This window comes from Equus caballus, chromosome 2 (assembly GCF_041296265.1).
Source record: "Equus caballus isolate H_3958 breed thoroughbred chromosome 2, TB-T2T, whole genome shotgun sequence".
NCBI lineage: Eukaryota > Metazoa > Chordata > Mammalia > Perissodactyla > Equidae > Equus > Equus caballus.
Genome location: NC_091685.1, coordinates 111754366 through 111770215, shown reverse-complemented (window position 1 = coordinate 111770215; position 15850 = coordinate 111754366). Strand labels below are relative to the sequence as shown.

Below are 15850 nucleotides of genomic sequence, written 5' to 3'. Positions count from 1 at the left end.
CTATGTATTAGAAAACCAGCGTGTTTCCTCTTCTTTTTATTTTAATTTTAAGAATTTGACCTGCATCAAGAAAAATGGGCAAACATTTGATATAATAGTTTAGGGAATTGTCTTAGCTTTTAGTCATGTGGTAAATGTGAAGAAATAGAGAACATAGGTCAAGAGCTATTTAAAAACACCAGAAAAGTTATGGCTTCTAAACATTAGTTTTTTGAAAGATTGAGTTTATCTTTTTTCCTCAATTGTGTTAGGAAGTAATGAGGAAAAAAACCTAGATTGGAGTAGCCTTACTGTGTGAAAAGTGAATGTTGTTGATTCATTTTCCTTAGTTTGTTTTTGAGATATGAGTGGCAGTATATTTTTAATTTATTAATTTAAACTAAAATTTATATTTAGTTTTAGGGTGTTTGACATTTCATATGCTTTTTTGCTGATAAGAAGAAATAAATTTTGGTGAAATTTTGTACCTTAGTAAAGGTATATACTGCATGTTTAAATCACAGCTTAAGCTACTAAGATGAAAGTTAATAGTAATTCTCTTTACCCATTTTTAAAAATGAAGCTGTTCTAACTGGTTATATCTAACTTTAATTGCTTTTCAATTGAATTTGTTTGATAGGGATATTATTCATTTTTATCCCCATTTTTGATAGGGATAAAAATGAATAAAGGTTAAAAAAGAAATCTCAAAAACAGACATGTATGATTCCTGACAAAAGAAAGTACTGACTAGGTACCTTTTTTCTGACCCTCTTTTGTTGACATGTGATGCACTATCTTAGATTATTTCCTAAGCAGAAGGAAGTGCATCATCTATCACTTTATAGATGGATTCGTTAATTAGTATTGTTCCTTGTATTTAATGTAATTATGTCTTTATTTGAGAAGATTGTTTGAAGTCTACAGTTCATAAAATCTTTATTTTAGCATTGTGTTTTTAAAAACAAACTAGTATTTATGAAAAATCCCAGTCTCTATGATACAAAAGCTCAAATACTAAATGATGTTTAAATGGGTCCTACTTTGAACGTTTTACTGTTTTTATTTTAGTATAAGTTTATGGTAATTATGGTAAAGTTTTATTTTGACTCTGTAAGTGGCACTTTAACTTTTGTTGTTATACAACCAGAATCTAGAAATTCGGGTTGTTTTTAGAATGCTAAATTAAAATAGTGACATCACCTTTTTTCTCTCTTTCGCTAGTGTTTTATATATTTTTTAATATAATTCTCTTTATCACATAATTCTGTTTTAAAGTAAATCATTTGAGTTATTTTAGCTTTGAAGAGAGACTTGAATAAAAACTTTGACTAAAATTTTTAAAAAGTTGACTAAACCTTTTTTTTTTGCACTTGGTGTCTTTAGATCCAAAAGCAGAAACCAGATTATACATCACAGTCAATGACTTTGAATTTCATGTCTATAATCGTTCGGATCTTTATGGACGTCTTCAAGAATTGTTTGGTTTGGAACCAACAATAATTCCACCCAAGAAAGAGGATGATAAAACACGGGAAAATGGAAGAACAAGAACTCAGTCCAAAATTGAAAGGTTTGTTGTCATACTTGAATTTTATTAATCTCCAACATTTAAACATTTGCTTTTATTAGAATATCATTGACACTATTCACCTAAACACAGCCTAATCTTTCTTTGTAGCTTAGCTAAAACTTTTATTCACATAAATAATTATATAATTCATTAACAAATTCAAATAATACACAATTATATATATGTAATATAAAAAAAATCCTACTCTACTCCTGCTCACCAGTCCCACTTCCCTCCATATTGATAAGTACTGTTACTATCAATTTGCTTTTTATCCTTTTGAGTGCATGTACATAAATATATACATACATGTACATATTTAAGGCTGAATATACAAATACGCAATTTTGTTTTGTTTGTTTCTGGGCTCTCTATTCTGTTCCATTGACCTGTTTGTCTGTTCTTTCAACAATACCACACAGTCTTGATTAGTGTAGTTTTCTAGTAAGTCTTGAAGTTGCGTAGTGTCAGTCCTCCAACTTTGTTCTTCTCCTTCGGTATTGTGTTAGCTATGCTGGGTCTTTTGCCTCTCCGTATAAACTTTACAATCAGTTCTTTGTCGATATCCACAAAATAACTTGCTGGAATTTTGATTGGGATTGCATTGAAACTATAAACCAAGTTGGGAAGAAGCGACATCGTGACAATTTGAGTCCTCCTGTCTGTGAACATGGAATACCTCTCCATTTATTTAGTTGTTCTTTGATATCTTTTATCAGAGTTTTGTAGTTTTCCTTATGTAGATCTTGTACATAAATTGTTAAATTTATACCTAAGTATTTTATTTTTTGTGGTTCTAATATAAATGGTATTGTTTTTTTAATTTCAAGTTCTGCTTGTTCATTACCAGTATATAGTTAAGTGATTGACTTTTGTTGTTAACCTTGCATGCTGTAACCTTGCTGTAGTCACTTGCTCTAAGTTTTTTTGTCAGTTCTTTCACATTTTCTGCATAGACGATTGCGTCATCTGCAAATAAAGAAAGTCTTATTTCTTCCTTCCCAGTCTGTATACCTTTTATTTCCTTTTCTTGTCTTACTGCAATAGCTAGAACTTCTAGTTTGAAGTTGAAAAGGAGTGATGAGAGAGGACATCCTTGCTTTATACCTCATCTTAGTGGGGAAGTTTCTAGTTTCTCCCCATTTAGTGTGATGTTAACTGTAGGTTTTTTGTAGATATTCTTTATCAAGTTGAGGAAGTTCCCTCTATTCCTAGTTTATTGAGAGATGTTAATCGTAAATGTGTGTTGGATTGTATCAAATGCTTTTTATGCATCTATTGATACGATCATTTGATTTTTCATTTTTAGCCTGTTAATGTTAATTGATTTTTGAATATTGAACCAGCCTTGCATACCTAGTAGTTGTTTTTTTCTATGTAGATGATGACATTTATTCTCAATTAAATATTTAATGGATATTATGTCCCAGGCACTGAGCTAAGGTACTGGGGATACTGGGAATATGACAACTGTTCTGTCTTAAAGGAATTCATAGCCTAGTTTGGGAGTTAGAGTAGTTAATAGGCAATTTTAATGCAAGATGTATTACCAGAGGGACAAGAATAGAATTTCTATGGGCACACCTAGAAGGATCAGGGAGGGCTAGAACCTGAAGGGTAAATGAGTTAGGCAAGGAAGGAGATGAAGACTCTTGCATAGGGAAGAAACATCATATGCAATAGAGAAGTTGTTTACTAAGTCTGGAGTGGCTTACTTGAGGTGGGGATAAATTAGACTAAAATGGTTAGCAGGGTCCAGGTGTTAGAAATTTGGCTTTACTCCAGGTCAGTAATGCGGTGATATGATTGAAAGGAAATAAGATTGGGAGCAGGGAGACCAGATAGAAGGATGTTGGAACAATTTAGGGAAGAGATGATCATCAACTGGATTGGTAGCAAGGAGGGAAGGGAGAGAAGTAAATGGATTCCAGGTATACTTAGGCACATGAATCCGTAAGACAGATTAGATGTGGAGAATGAATAAAAAGAATGAGTCAACAATGAATCAAAATTTCTAATTTCAGCAGTGGTCTTGGTTAGTCAGGAAACCTTAGAGAAAGAGGAGGTTGGGGGACGTAGTAAGGTCAGTTTTGAACTTAGTTTTACGCACCAAGGGCCACCTTAGTGGATGTGGCCTCAGAAGTGTGATTTAGGATTATCAGGTTATTGAAGGATATACCTCGAGTTCTCATCTGAAATCCTTAGTGAATTGCTGTGAAATTTTCAGTTCTTAAATTTTGTGTACTTTGTGTATGGCCAGGTGCTTTTTCTTACTCTTATCCTATCATTTTCATTTTATTGAGAGGAAATTATTTTGGAATGAAGCAGTGGGGGTAGGGAAGGAAAAGGATCAGCTGAGTTGTCAGAAGTGCTTAAAACAGTAGAAAACATTAAAGTGACTTGTAGCTTGGTCTTTTGTTTTAATAATTTGGCGGTCTTATAAAATGTTGCAGTGTAATGGGATCAATGGTAGATGTAATGACAGCATAGCACAATTTACACTTTTGTCCTTAAAACTTGTCATTCTAAAAATAGTTTTGTTATTATAGCTTAGCAATCTATAAATTGATATATGATAGACTGCTTTCCAAGAGACATTTTAGGTGTATTGTGTGCTGCTAGATGGTCATTGTTTTGTTTACTGGAGCAGTCATTAGATGTATTTGGAAAGGTACAGCTGGTATTAATAATGTATATTGTGAGGAGGTCACCCATATCCTCAAGTATGTAAGTTTTTCTTGTATATGTCAGTTTTTTAATTTTTTTCTTCTCAGAGTTAAAGTAAAAACAGAATCTCAAGACCCCACATCTTCATGGAGATCGCTTATTCCAGTCATAAAGGTCAATGTGAGCACAGTAAGTAAATTCTGCTACAATTAATGTTTGGTGGATTATTAACAGACCCTTTTATTTTTGAAAATATAATTTTCATTTAAGAAAGTAATTTTGTAGAGTTTTTTGGTTCTAGTTTTCACACAGTGTAAAAGAATTATTTTAACACCAATACAATTTTAGCACAAATCTTTTAGACTTTAAAGGCTATCTATTCACAAATGCTTAAATTTTTTAAAATACTGATCTAAATTGATCAGTGGAGTAATTTAAATAGTATATAGTGCTAAAGTGCAATCATTTAGTTGTTGCTTGAAAATTCTTGTTATTAGATCAGCTAAGAAACATAAAAGTGGCCTCAATAGTATGGCATAATATCTTTTTATCTATTTTTTTAGGGGCGTTTGGCCTTTGGAAATCATTACCAACCTCAAACTCTGTGCATCAACTTTGATGATGCTTTTTTAACTTACACTACAAAACCACCGTCCAGTCATCTTGACCAATTCATGCATATTGTGAAAGGAAAGCTTGAAAATGTTCGAGTCATGCTTGTTCCTAGTCCAAGATATGTTGGCCTTCAAAATGATGAGTAAGAAAGTCTTATAAAAATAACAAATAACTTCTTTATATTTAATATAGATATCAATTAGAATCTCTTGTGTCCTTTTAATTTCTTTGCTACAAGTTGGGCAATCTGTAGATATATTTCTCTCTGTTAAATCAATTAACAGCATAGTCCTGCTTTATAAGATAAATGGATATGCTATCCATTGGTAAACTCTAATTTTAAATATTTTTCTATAAGATTATAGCTGTAATTTTTCCACCTTTTTCTCCTTCTCACTTATTTGGGAAACTTATTTTGGGGAATTAAGCCCTGATGTTTGTATGTTAGAAAATACACATTACAGGTAGGTTTTTATTTCTAGAAAGGGTAGATGAATAGTAAATTCAACAAATTCATTGTAGTGGAGTACCATTTTGAGTTAATGAAAAGTTGACAATCGAGTCAAAATCACTCTTGGAAAACTGATGAAGTTAGGATAGTACAGTTTTGGAACTCGCTTGACGTTCAAGTCCCAGTCAGTTTTCCACCTAGCTTTCCAGATTTGCTTTCCTTCAGTGAAGTAGCTGCTTGCATTTAGGAGACGTGTTGTGTTAATCACACAGAGTAGACTCACCCTCATTGTGGTGGGATAGTTCCATTCGAGTGGACCGGGACCCTGAGGGAACAGCAGAAGCGTAACTCCCATCTGACTCCAGGCCACTCACTCACAGGTGGGATGAAGGCTCTTGTAGTCTTTATGTTATTCTCGATCTCTCTTTTTTTTTGGTAAAGGAGGCTATATGGTTGAATATGTGTAGTTTGTGTTCATATGACGAATTTCCACTGTCTCAGCTTTTACCCTTGTGTGTAGGCGATATAAAGTTTGTGAGGTTGTGAGAAGCATGGTTATTCCTTTTTAGTTCCAACTTTTGGCTAGCTTGCTATTAGATTTTCTGGGGATGGACTGCAACGATAGAGAGATTTTCCCTGTTTGAGCACCAGGGAGGGTGTGGGTCTACCTGGTCTCACTCTTCAGGATCACAGTCTTTGCTAAACATCTTCCAGATTGTGGGCCATGCACACAATTCTGTATTTATGAATAAAAGTCATAATACTTAATAAATAAATCTGGATTCTGAAAATTATACTAAGTGTAAGATAAAAAAGTGTTCTATTAATTTGTATAAAAAGATTTAAAATTGTATTTTTCCCTCTTCAAAAGTAAGTGTGGAGATTAAATGATGAGATTAAACATTAGCCTTTGTGATTTAATACATGTTTAGAAGAAGATTGCTGAATTTGTGTATACTATATTATCTAAGGATTGAGAAGTTAATTTTGATATGGAAGGAAGCTATTGTGGTGTATGACAAAGAGAAAAATTATTAAAGAAGGTAAAGATTAACAGTTTGTGAGAAATTAATTGATGCTAGAGAAACATTCATTCCAGAATTTGAATTCAAGATGTTTGCTTTGAATTTATTTCAAGTTGATCAACTAAATATTGTTGGAAATAGGTAATATGAAGTTGTTAAAAATGACAGCATTTTTCTTATTTAATGTTTCTGAAAGGTTATACTTGATTTTGCAGATATATAAAATATTTCTTATTCAGTTTTGTAGTGTTATTAACATAAAAAGATTGAATTTTAAGTTTAATTTTAAATTTATTGTTGGAAATGCAGAATATGATTATTCTATTCCAATAATCATTGTTCTTCTGTTGTATTTAATTAAGCTTTGTTTTGAATTGATTTCGCTCCTTCAAAACTTAAAAGGAAAAATGTGAAAGAAATTTTTTTTCCTTCTTGAACCAATTTACTGATTAAAAAATTTTCACTACCATTTTATTTAGTCTAATATAGAAAACAGTTGTGGAAGAATTTATTGTATATATGAAAGCTGTTTTCTCTTTTCAAGATGCTACACTTGACTGCTTTTTAGATTTCTTTCCCTCTTCCTTTTCACCTATTACCACCATTAATCGGAATACTCAACATTTTATATTCTGGAGATGTACTTAGTCTGCCTTTCCCCCTCCTCCTTATAGACCACCAAGATTAATGGGAGAAGGTTTTGTGGTGATGCAGTCAAATGATGTTGACATCTACTACTACATGGATGAGCCAGGTATTATTTTTTGAAAGTATGTTTCATAGCCACACTCCTGTTTCTTCTATGAAATGCTGATATCTAATCATATTTAAGTCTCCTTACTTAGAATATAAATAAGCATCAATAGAGGGTAAACATGGATGTAAGAATTCCTGCCTAAAACATATCTGTGGTGTTTGTCAAAAGTTGTCATATTACTTTAGTGTTTCAATGTAGTAATTGTTCCTTTAAATTCCATTTTCACAAATATACCTCAAACATAGTGAATACAAATGACGATGAGTGAAAACCTTTAGAGAATGTGGTGCTAGTTAAGGTAGTTCATGCTAGTTTAGAAAAAAATCACACTATGTTAGATTTGAAGTTTAAAGTTTAAGGATTGAAGTCCAGCTAGTTACAGTGCTTCACAAGTGTCTTCAATTTGATAAAGGTAGTTAAACGTTGAATTTTGAGCCCTTTTTTTTTCTACTTATGATCTTTTTATATCTTTCAAGGAGTTTATGAGGTCAAAGTATTTCCAAAATAAAACTAGAATGTTATTTGCCTCTTTCACCATGTTGACCTTTGCACTAATGATGCAAAAGCAATGGTGGGTAAAACTGGTGGTGCCTTAGCATGAATCAAGGCAGTGGTTCCAAACTGTACTAGTAATCACTGTTTTTTTCACTGTCACATGTTCACAGTAAAACAACACATGCGAGTATCACTTTAAAGTGTTTTTGATTAAGCAGTAAAAATTATGTTGACCTAATCTTGACCTTTGAGTAAACTTTTAATATTCAGCATGATAAAATGGCAGGTACACATAATGCACTTCTGCTGCATAGCAAAGCACATTGGTGCTTTGAGGAAAAGCACTTGTGTGATTGAGTTCCAAGCTGAACTGTTTACTCTTCTCATGAAACAGCAGTTTTACTTGAAAGAGCAACTAAAGCCAAACTATGGTTTTGAGCTTTCATGTGAAAATTAGAATTTTGGAAAATATGGGTGTGCCACTATGAGTCTGATGACTTTTTTGGTGAGACTACCAATGATATTAACAGACATGATTTTTAAAATATTTAATGATGAAATGACCACTGCATAGTGTTATAAAGTCATACCATGGGTAAAACATTTATTCAAACATTTATTCAACATTTCTCTCTCTCCTTGTAAGAGAGATCAGTAAATTTTAATGTGTCAGAGTCTGAAAAGTTAAGTGATAAGGTTTCAGATTCCACATTGCACCTAACTTTTAAGAAACCTACCACTTGTTGAATTTTGGTGTAGTGTCAAAGAAGAATACCCAAAATTATCTAAAAAGGCTATTAAAATACTCCTCCCTTTTCTATTTACCTGTTTGTGTGAGGCTAGGTTTTTTTCAAATCACTGAACTCTAGATTAAGTATAGATGTGGCTGTGAGAATTCACTTGTTTTCTATTAAGCTGAACATAAAAGAGATTTGCCAAAATAAAAACAATGTCGACACGTTGCATAAATTAATTTAATTTAGAAAATATGGTTGTTTTTGATTAAAAAATATTTTCATTAAAAATGAAATTGATTTAATTAAATTTTCATTAAAGTATAGTTATTTTCATTAAATTTTATTAAACATTTCACTATGTCAACATGTAGAGTTTATTGTTATTTTAAAAATAAAATTTTTAAAAATTTTGCTCAATTTAAATTTTGAATACAGTGAATTTTGATAGATATAATACCAAAAAACCCACTTTAGGGTCCTCAATTTTTAAGAGTATAAAGGGTTTCTGAGATCAAAAAATTTTTAGAACTGCTGATCTAAGGAAGCTTTTTAATGGTTATTTTAAGTAACTGCTTTTATATTGTATATTCTGCAATATAGGACTTGTTCCAGAAGAAACAGAAGAAAATATTGAAGGAGAAATGAGCAGTGAGGATTGCAAATTACAAGATTTGCCTCCATGTTGGGGACTGGATATAGTTTGCGGTAAAGGAACAGATTTCAACTATGGGCCATGGGCCGATAGGCAGAGGTATTTGAGTAAATTATATTTTTAAAAAGTATTTCAAATGTATTGAGATAATACTATAATTTTTATTAGAAATAGTTAATATTTTTAGAAGCTGTTGTGGCAGCATAAGATATCACTAAACATTTTAATCCAATTAATAACCTGTTTGTAGAGAAATTAGCATAAGCATATTTGCTCCAAAGGCAGAACAAATTCATTAGAAAAATGGTGAACGAGCAGCATATTTATTAGTTCCCTTGTTTTTCCTTTTGTACACAGCAGATATGCCAGGGATTGTTGGGGCCATGGAGATTCAGACATAAACGTCATACATAGTTCAGTTTTAGTAGGGGGAAAAGGAACAAAAGAGCTTTATGAATGCTATAAGAGAGTTAAGTAAAAAGTCTTGAAGAACTTGGAAAGGTACTGTATTAGTTTGCTAAGACCGCCATTACCAAGCATCAAAAATTTCTCATAGTTCTGGAGGTTAGAATTCCAAAATCAAGGTGTTGGCAGAGTTGATTTCTTCTGAGGGCCATGAGGGAAGGATGTGTTTGAGGCCTCTCTCCTTGGCTTGTAGATGGCCATCTTCTCCCTGTGCCTCCCACATAGCATTTCCACTTGTGTGTCTTGTGGATCTCTGCGATCAAATTTCCTCTTAGAAGACCACGAGTCATACTGAATTAGGGCCAGCTGTAATGACCTCATTTTAACTTCATTACCTCTCTGAAGACCTCATCTCCAAATGTGACCAAATCCTGAGGTAGCGAGGGTTAGGACTTCAAGTTATGAATTTTTAGGGGGACACAATTTCGCCCACAACAGGTACATAACTCATATTAAAGATTAGAGGAGAGAAAAATTGGGGAAGGCTTTTTGGTAGAGGTAACACGTGAGTTGGATTTTGAAACATAAGAGTTAGCCAGGAAAAGGAGAGGAGGATAAACAATGGAGGCAAGGGAAGAATCCTGAAAATGCATGATACAGCGGAGAGTGGTCTTTTAAGTTCTATAGGTTCTAAGAGATTTGTAGGTAGTTGAGAAATACAGGTTTTATACTGGAGGTGATGGAGAGTTTCTGAAAGGATTTTTTATTCTTTAGTCATTCTATTAATTTTGAACAATTCTTATTTTTAATATATTATGAGCATCTTTCTACTTATTGAAGAATTTTAAACAAAGGAGGGGACATTTACCACTCATGATGAGGGAACATCTAAATTTTTATGTAAATAGACATTTCTTAAAGTTAGTTTAGTTTTTGTGTTCATAAACTAGTTTGAATGGAGAAGTACAAACCAAATCATTCACCAAAGCAGATATTATTGGGCCATTAATGGACTAATGAAAGAGTGCTGATACTTATCTTTTAATACTTAATTGTTTTAAAAAGTGCTTTCTACCTGGCATTGTTAGAAGAATTATATACTTTGTCAAGTACTGTGTTCCATGAATCTTGATATCTCTAATATATAGGAATACCCGCCCCATTAAGTAGCTATTTAACAATTATATGGTAAATGAGTAAGTGTGTTATTTGTAAACTCATGCAGTATGCTAATACAGTACTTCATTAAGTTCTGGGTTAGTTTATTTATTTGACTTGAAAGTAAACAGAGCTTAAAATTTCAGGTTAGAAAGCAAATTCTTTTAAAATTACTGGATTTAAATTTTCCTTTTATGATAAAACTTTTCCTACAGTAAGCCATGCTATCTTCACTGTGGAACACTTGAAAATGAGGGTTTCTACATTCCATTAAGTAACAGTTACATGTTGTTAGATTTGAAAGGAAAAAATTAAAAGAAAGCTTTAAAAAGACATATAAAATATTTTTACATTTCTAGTACTTGAATATAGTGTGATTCTTCTTAAACTATATTAATTTTATTACATTAAAGAAAAGTATTAGGGTATATTTACATGAAAGTCCAAACTAAAATTCTTTTAATATACAGTCATATTCACTTCTGGGGTGATCTTTGTATTATACAGAGAAATGACACTGAAGTTAACATGCAAGAAAAATTTGCTTTACCCGACTCGCTTCAATAGGTCCTGACTCTGTCAGGAGAGAACAGCAATACCTTTCTTAACCTAGACTTAACAAAACCATTCAGGTTTATTTAAAAAAAAAAAAAAGAATTTATTTTCACATAGGTTTAGTTTACTAACGTGAGTCATACTTATTTCCTCACTTACATTTACAAATGGTACATTTCCTCTTTTGTAGCCATTTCCTTTTCTCCATCCCCATACTCAGTTTCTACACAAACGTGAACTGTAATCAGAAATGGATGGTAAGGTCAGTTTTCTTAGTATCCACCTGTTAATGTAAGAAGTATGGGAAGAGGGGCTGGCCCCGTGGCTGAGTGGTTAAGTTCTCACGCTCCGCTGCAGGCGGCCCAGTGTTTCGTTGGTTTGAATCCTGGGCGCGGACATGGCACTGCTCATCAAACCACGCTGAGGCAGCGTCCCACATGCCACAACTAGAAGGACCCACAATGAAGAATATACAACTACGTACTGGGGGGCTTTGGGGAGAAAAAGGAAAAAAAATAAAATCTTTAAAAAAAAAAAAAAAAAAGAAGTATGGGAAGAAATCTCAGCTGTTTTCCTATTGGATAGTTCACTCAGCATTGTGAGAAGTTTTTGATCTCTGGTGTAGCATGACCTTTTAGCTTGTAGGTTTTGATGTCAGTTCTGTCACCTTTATATGATTTTTCTGAATTTTAAGATATTCAGCTTTTCCTTCATTATATTTTCTTTTTAAGAGTTTTCATGGCAGAGTTGACATACAAACTTTATTAGGTTTGCCCTAAATCCTTAGGTGATAACTTCAATAATGCAAACATTCCTGGCATCGTCTGGCCTTTCATTGCGTTCATTTAAGTGTTTTCATTTATATTTTCATGCTTGGTCATCATAACCCAGTGAGATAGACGGGCAGGTGTGGTGAACTCATCCTACCTGTGAGAAGTGCAGTGATAGTGTAGAAGATCTTCTGCAGCCTCCAGAGCCGAGAGTCAAAGCAGCCCTTCAAGTCCAGTGCTCTTCTGCCCACCGTGTAGTCCATGACCATCTGATGATCATATTGGATTCTTTGTCGTTAAAAGTTTAAGAGTTTTAGTTTTATATATTTGTGTCTTAGCACATTTGCAGAACTTTGTTTTCCTTTCATGCACATTATTTAATGATGGCAAGTTATAGTCTGATGGGTTTACAAATTTTGTTCTGTTCATCTAATTTTTCCCAGTCTTATTTATTCCAAGCAGCATTTCCTGTTACTGGCGACTCCTTCCTCAACCCTTCCTGTTAAAAAGCCACAAACTGGCACCTTCTCTGAATGTCTGAGTAACATTATACTATTTTTGACCATGAATTGAAAATTGCTTCACTTCTTTCATCTTTGTCAAATGATAAGGGTAGGCAAATATATTAGGCTCTTAGCCTCCAAATACTTTTTAGAAATCAATAGCTCTTTAGACTCTTATTGATATACTATTGATTAAAAATAATGATTATGATAATAACAGCCATCTTTCCCATGTGCCATGTACTGCCACGTCTTTTCCATATGTGTTGTCATTTAATCCTCGGATCTATTCTGTGAGACCAGTTATGTTATTCTTATTTTTGAGATGAGAAAGCGGATCAGGTGTCCTCAGAAAGGTTAAGTAACTTGTCTGGAGTGAAATGATGATTCTAATTAAACCATCTTCCTTCAGTTCTTTCTTTGCCATTTGGACAAGTGAAGTACAATTGGTATACTTGTATAAAGTCTTTAATTTCTCACAGTATGCTTGAATATTGCAGATTTGGTCTTACCTATGTCTCCTTTGATAATGGTATATTTAATAAGTGCTCAAAGCTTATGATCTTTGGAAATATAAAACATTGGAGAAATAGTTTTCAGTTTATTGAAAGGAAAATTATAGTAGGTGTTATTTTGTGACTTTTTTTTTCTATTTTATGTCTAATTGTTAAATGAGATAGCAGTGATAAAATAAAGTTAGAATACTGATTTTGGTCCCTTATCAAAGGTAATTTGGTTGGAATAATGTCATTATTCTTTCTACCTTCTTATATAGAGATTGTTTATGGAAATTCTTCTTCCCACCTGATTATCAAGTTCTGAAAGTTTCTGAAATTGCACAGCCTGGGAGACCAAGACAGATCCTTGCTTTTGAACTGAGAATGAATATTATTGCAGATGCTACAATTGACTTGCTGTTTACCAAAAATAGGGTAATTATTGAAATATTACAGTAGAAAATAATGTTTAAAATTTGAACGTTATTTTCCAGAGTATTTTTCTGGCGACTAGTCCTATACTTATATTCATTTCTATGAACTTTCTATAAACCCTCTCACCCCTCCCCCCCCGTAATTGTATGTATGTTACTTTCATTAAGTGCCAAATAGTAGAAAGAAGTTAATAATAATAGTCCTTTGTACCATAGTTTGATTTATTTTCTCCTTTGTATATGACCAAATTGTTTTAGTGTATTTTTGGTATAAATTTGGACTTTTGTTCTTAGGAACTTTTAATACCTATTTAATATCATTGATGATTATATTTTGTCTGTGAAAGTAACTGAAAAGTAAAGTTGGGATTATAATTATAATAAATGTTTTATATGGATTAATTTTTTTCTTTTGGTAGGAAACAAATGCTGTACATGTAAATGTAGGAGCTGGCTCATATTTAGAAATTAATATTCCAATGACAGTTGAGGAAAATGGTAAGCTGCAATGAGTATTTTTCTGTTTTAAATGATTAGTAAACAATTAATATATAGATAATATAGTTCATTAATCCATTTAGACTAACATTAATGGGGTTTTCTTTTTCAGCGTTTTCAGTAAATGTTGCATAATTAAATTATTTGTGCACCTAGAGAGAAGGGAAAAATGTTTTAGTCAAGTTAGGTCTTATTATTTTATGCTTTCGTTATACCCTGTACTTTTCTCTTGTAAGACTGAGCACCATTTGCTTAGCATATGTTTTTCCTGTTAGTTTGTTGCTCCGTGAGAGCAGATGCTGTGTCTTTCTTTTTGCTGGTGTGTACCTGGTGCTGAATCCAGTCCCTGGTGTATGGTACCTGGGCAGTAAGTGTTTGGATGACTAACAGGCTTTGTTTTAGGTTATATTGTAGTAGATTTTGTTGGGGAGTAAGCTGGGTACTTTGAATAGCATAACTTTAAGAAAGTGGAATGTTTCGTATTTAAAATATTAAATAATGCCCTGGTAGCTTTGGTTTCATTTTAGCTGAGGTAATCTAAGTTCATTATGTATTTGAAATTTGGGTTCTGATACAAGTTAATCAATAACATGATTCAATACTTTTTGTTGAATTTATCAAAATATTATTTAGCCTTCTTCATTTTTCTTTTTCCCATTCTCTTATTACATTTGTAATTGAGAGCAATTAAAATGAAATTCCGCTTTATTTATTCACTTTCTTGAGAGTATAGAGAATAGCAACTTACTCTTATTTTTAAATCACTAACCAGTAATGTTACTAAGTATAATTGGAGTAATTTTTATACAATTCTCTGTTCTCTTTTCTTATTTCTGTCATTTATTTTTTTGCTACTATAAGAAGAAAGCAGGCAGAGGGGTTGACTAGATTCATTAGCTGGCATAAAAGGGTAGCAGTCAGGTCCACCTGCTTGGATAATCAACTGAAAAAGTGACTGAGAATGGCATAGTGTATCTTTTCCCTATAACTTTGGGGCTATTTTAGTGAAGAACTAAACTTTATCATAGCTAGTTTAAAGAGAATAATTATACTAAGTCTTGAAGCAGATGCTTGAGATTCTTAGGACTGGTTGATTCAAAGTAGTCAGTTGAAAAGAACTATCTTCTAGGACAGCCTTAATTACAGATATATAATGGGAGAAAGGCGATTGGGGGTTGCACAAAATTGAGAATGGGTCAGTTGAAGGAGTGCTTCTACCATTTTTAAACTGATGATGCATGTAGGAAATAGCATTTATACAAAAAATTTTTTGTACAGTTATTGGTGCACTGGGGTGAAGGGACTGCCTGATGCCCGAGGGGATAAATGTCTCGAGCATACCAACTATGAATTCATGTGAAGTGCCATGGTACACTGGTTGTGGAACTCCGAGTGAGTTAAGGGTCTAAGGAAAGCCCTGGTAGGTTTGTGGCAAAGGTTAGGGGGCTTTTGAGATGGTGATCTGAGGGGAAAAATAGACTTAGGTCCACACAGGAGTGAATTACAACTCAAATGCATTTAGAACATTTAGAACATTTTTTCAGAGATTCAGGTGTTTTAAAAAAATTGCCCAGAGCAGGATGCATGTTGAATTAGCCATATTATAATGACCATGAGTTACTGTTTGTAGAAGGGAAGTCCATCAAGAAAGGAAGTGAAATACTCTGAACTTTCCTGCTTTTGTTCAGAATGGGGCTATATTGTTTGGTAATTGTCATTACATAAGGAATAGCTGTTGTTTAGAAACTGTCATTACATAAGGAGAGGTTGAAAATATGTATCCTTGAGTCAGTGGAAGAAGAAAAGACATGGGAGCGCTCTTAAATAGTTGAAAACTATCATTTAGAGAAATACACTTGTAGTTTTGCACTGAAAAGCAAAATCAGGGTAGACACGTGAAGATGGAACTTCCTTCTTTCAGAGCTGTTTAAATGTGAAAGATCACGTCTCAGGTAGTAAGTTCCACATCGCTGAGGTGTATTTAAGTAGGGACTGATCACCATTTTTCAGCGTCCTTCTTTGGGAGGTGGTGGGAGTTGTTTCCAGTCCAAAATTTTTAATTATGTGTATATTTTTTAA

The 15850-nt window shown here is 33.0% G+C and overlaps 1 protein-coding gene across 21 annotated transcripts in view; it reads left to right on the top strand.

Moving 5' to 3' along the window:
- The window catches only part of BLTP1 (bridge-like lipid transfer protein family member 1), a 194398-nt gene that overhangs the window by 34351 nt on the left and 144197 nt on the right, over window positions 1–15850 (top strand). For all 21 annotated transcript variants that reach the window (XR_011436204.1, XR_011436205.1, XR_011436203.1 and 18 more), the window contains 7 exons: window positions 1366–1552; window positions 4327–4408; window positions 4783–4976; window positions 6985–7064; window positions 8900–9050; window positions 13118–13274; window positions 13693–13771. Coding sequence is in view for 17 of the 21 variants with exons in the window: in XM_023636601.2 (XP_023492369.2) it covers window positions 1366–1552; window positions 4327–4408; window positions 4783–4976; window positions 6985–7064; window positions 8900–9050; window positions 13118–13274; window positions 13693–13771 (930 nt within the window). In the remaining 4 variants the exon portion in view is untranslated. The remainder of the gene's footprint in view (window positions 1–1365; window positions 1553–4326; window positions 4409–4782; window positions 4977–6984; window positions 7065–8899; window positions 9051–13117; window positions 13275–13692; window positions 13772–15850) is intronic.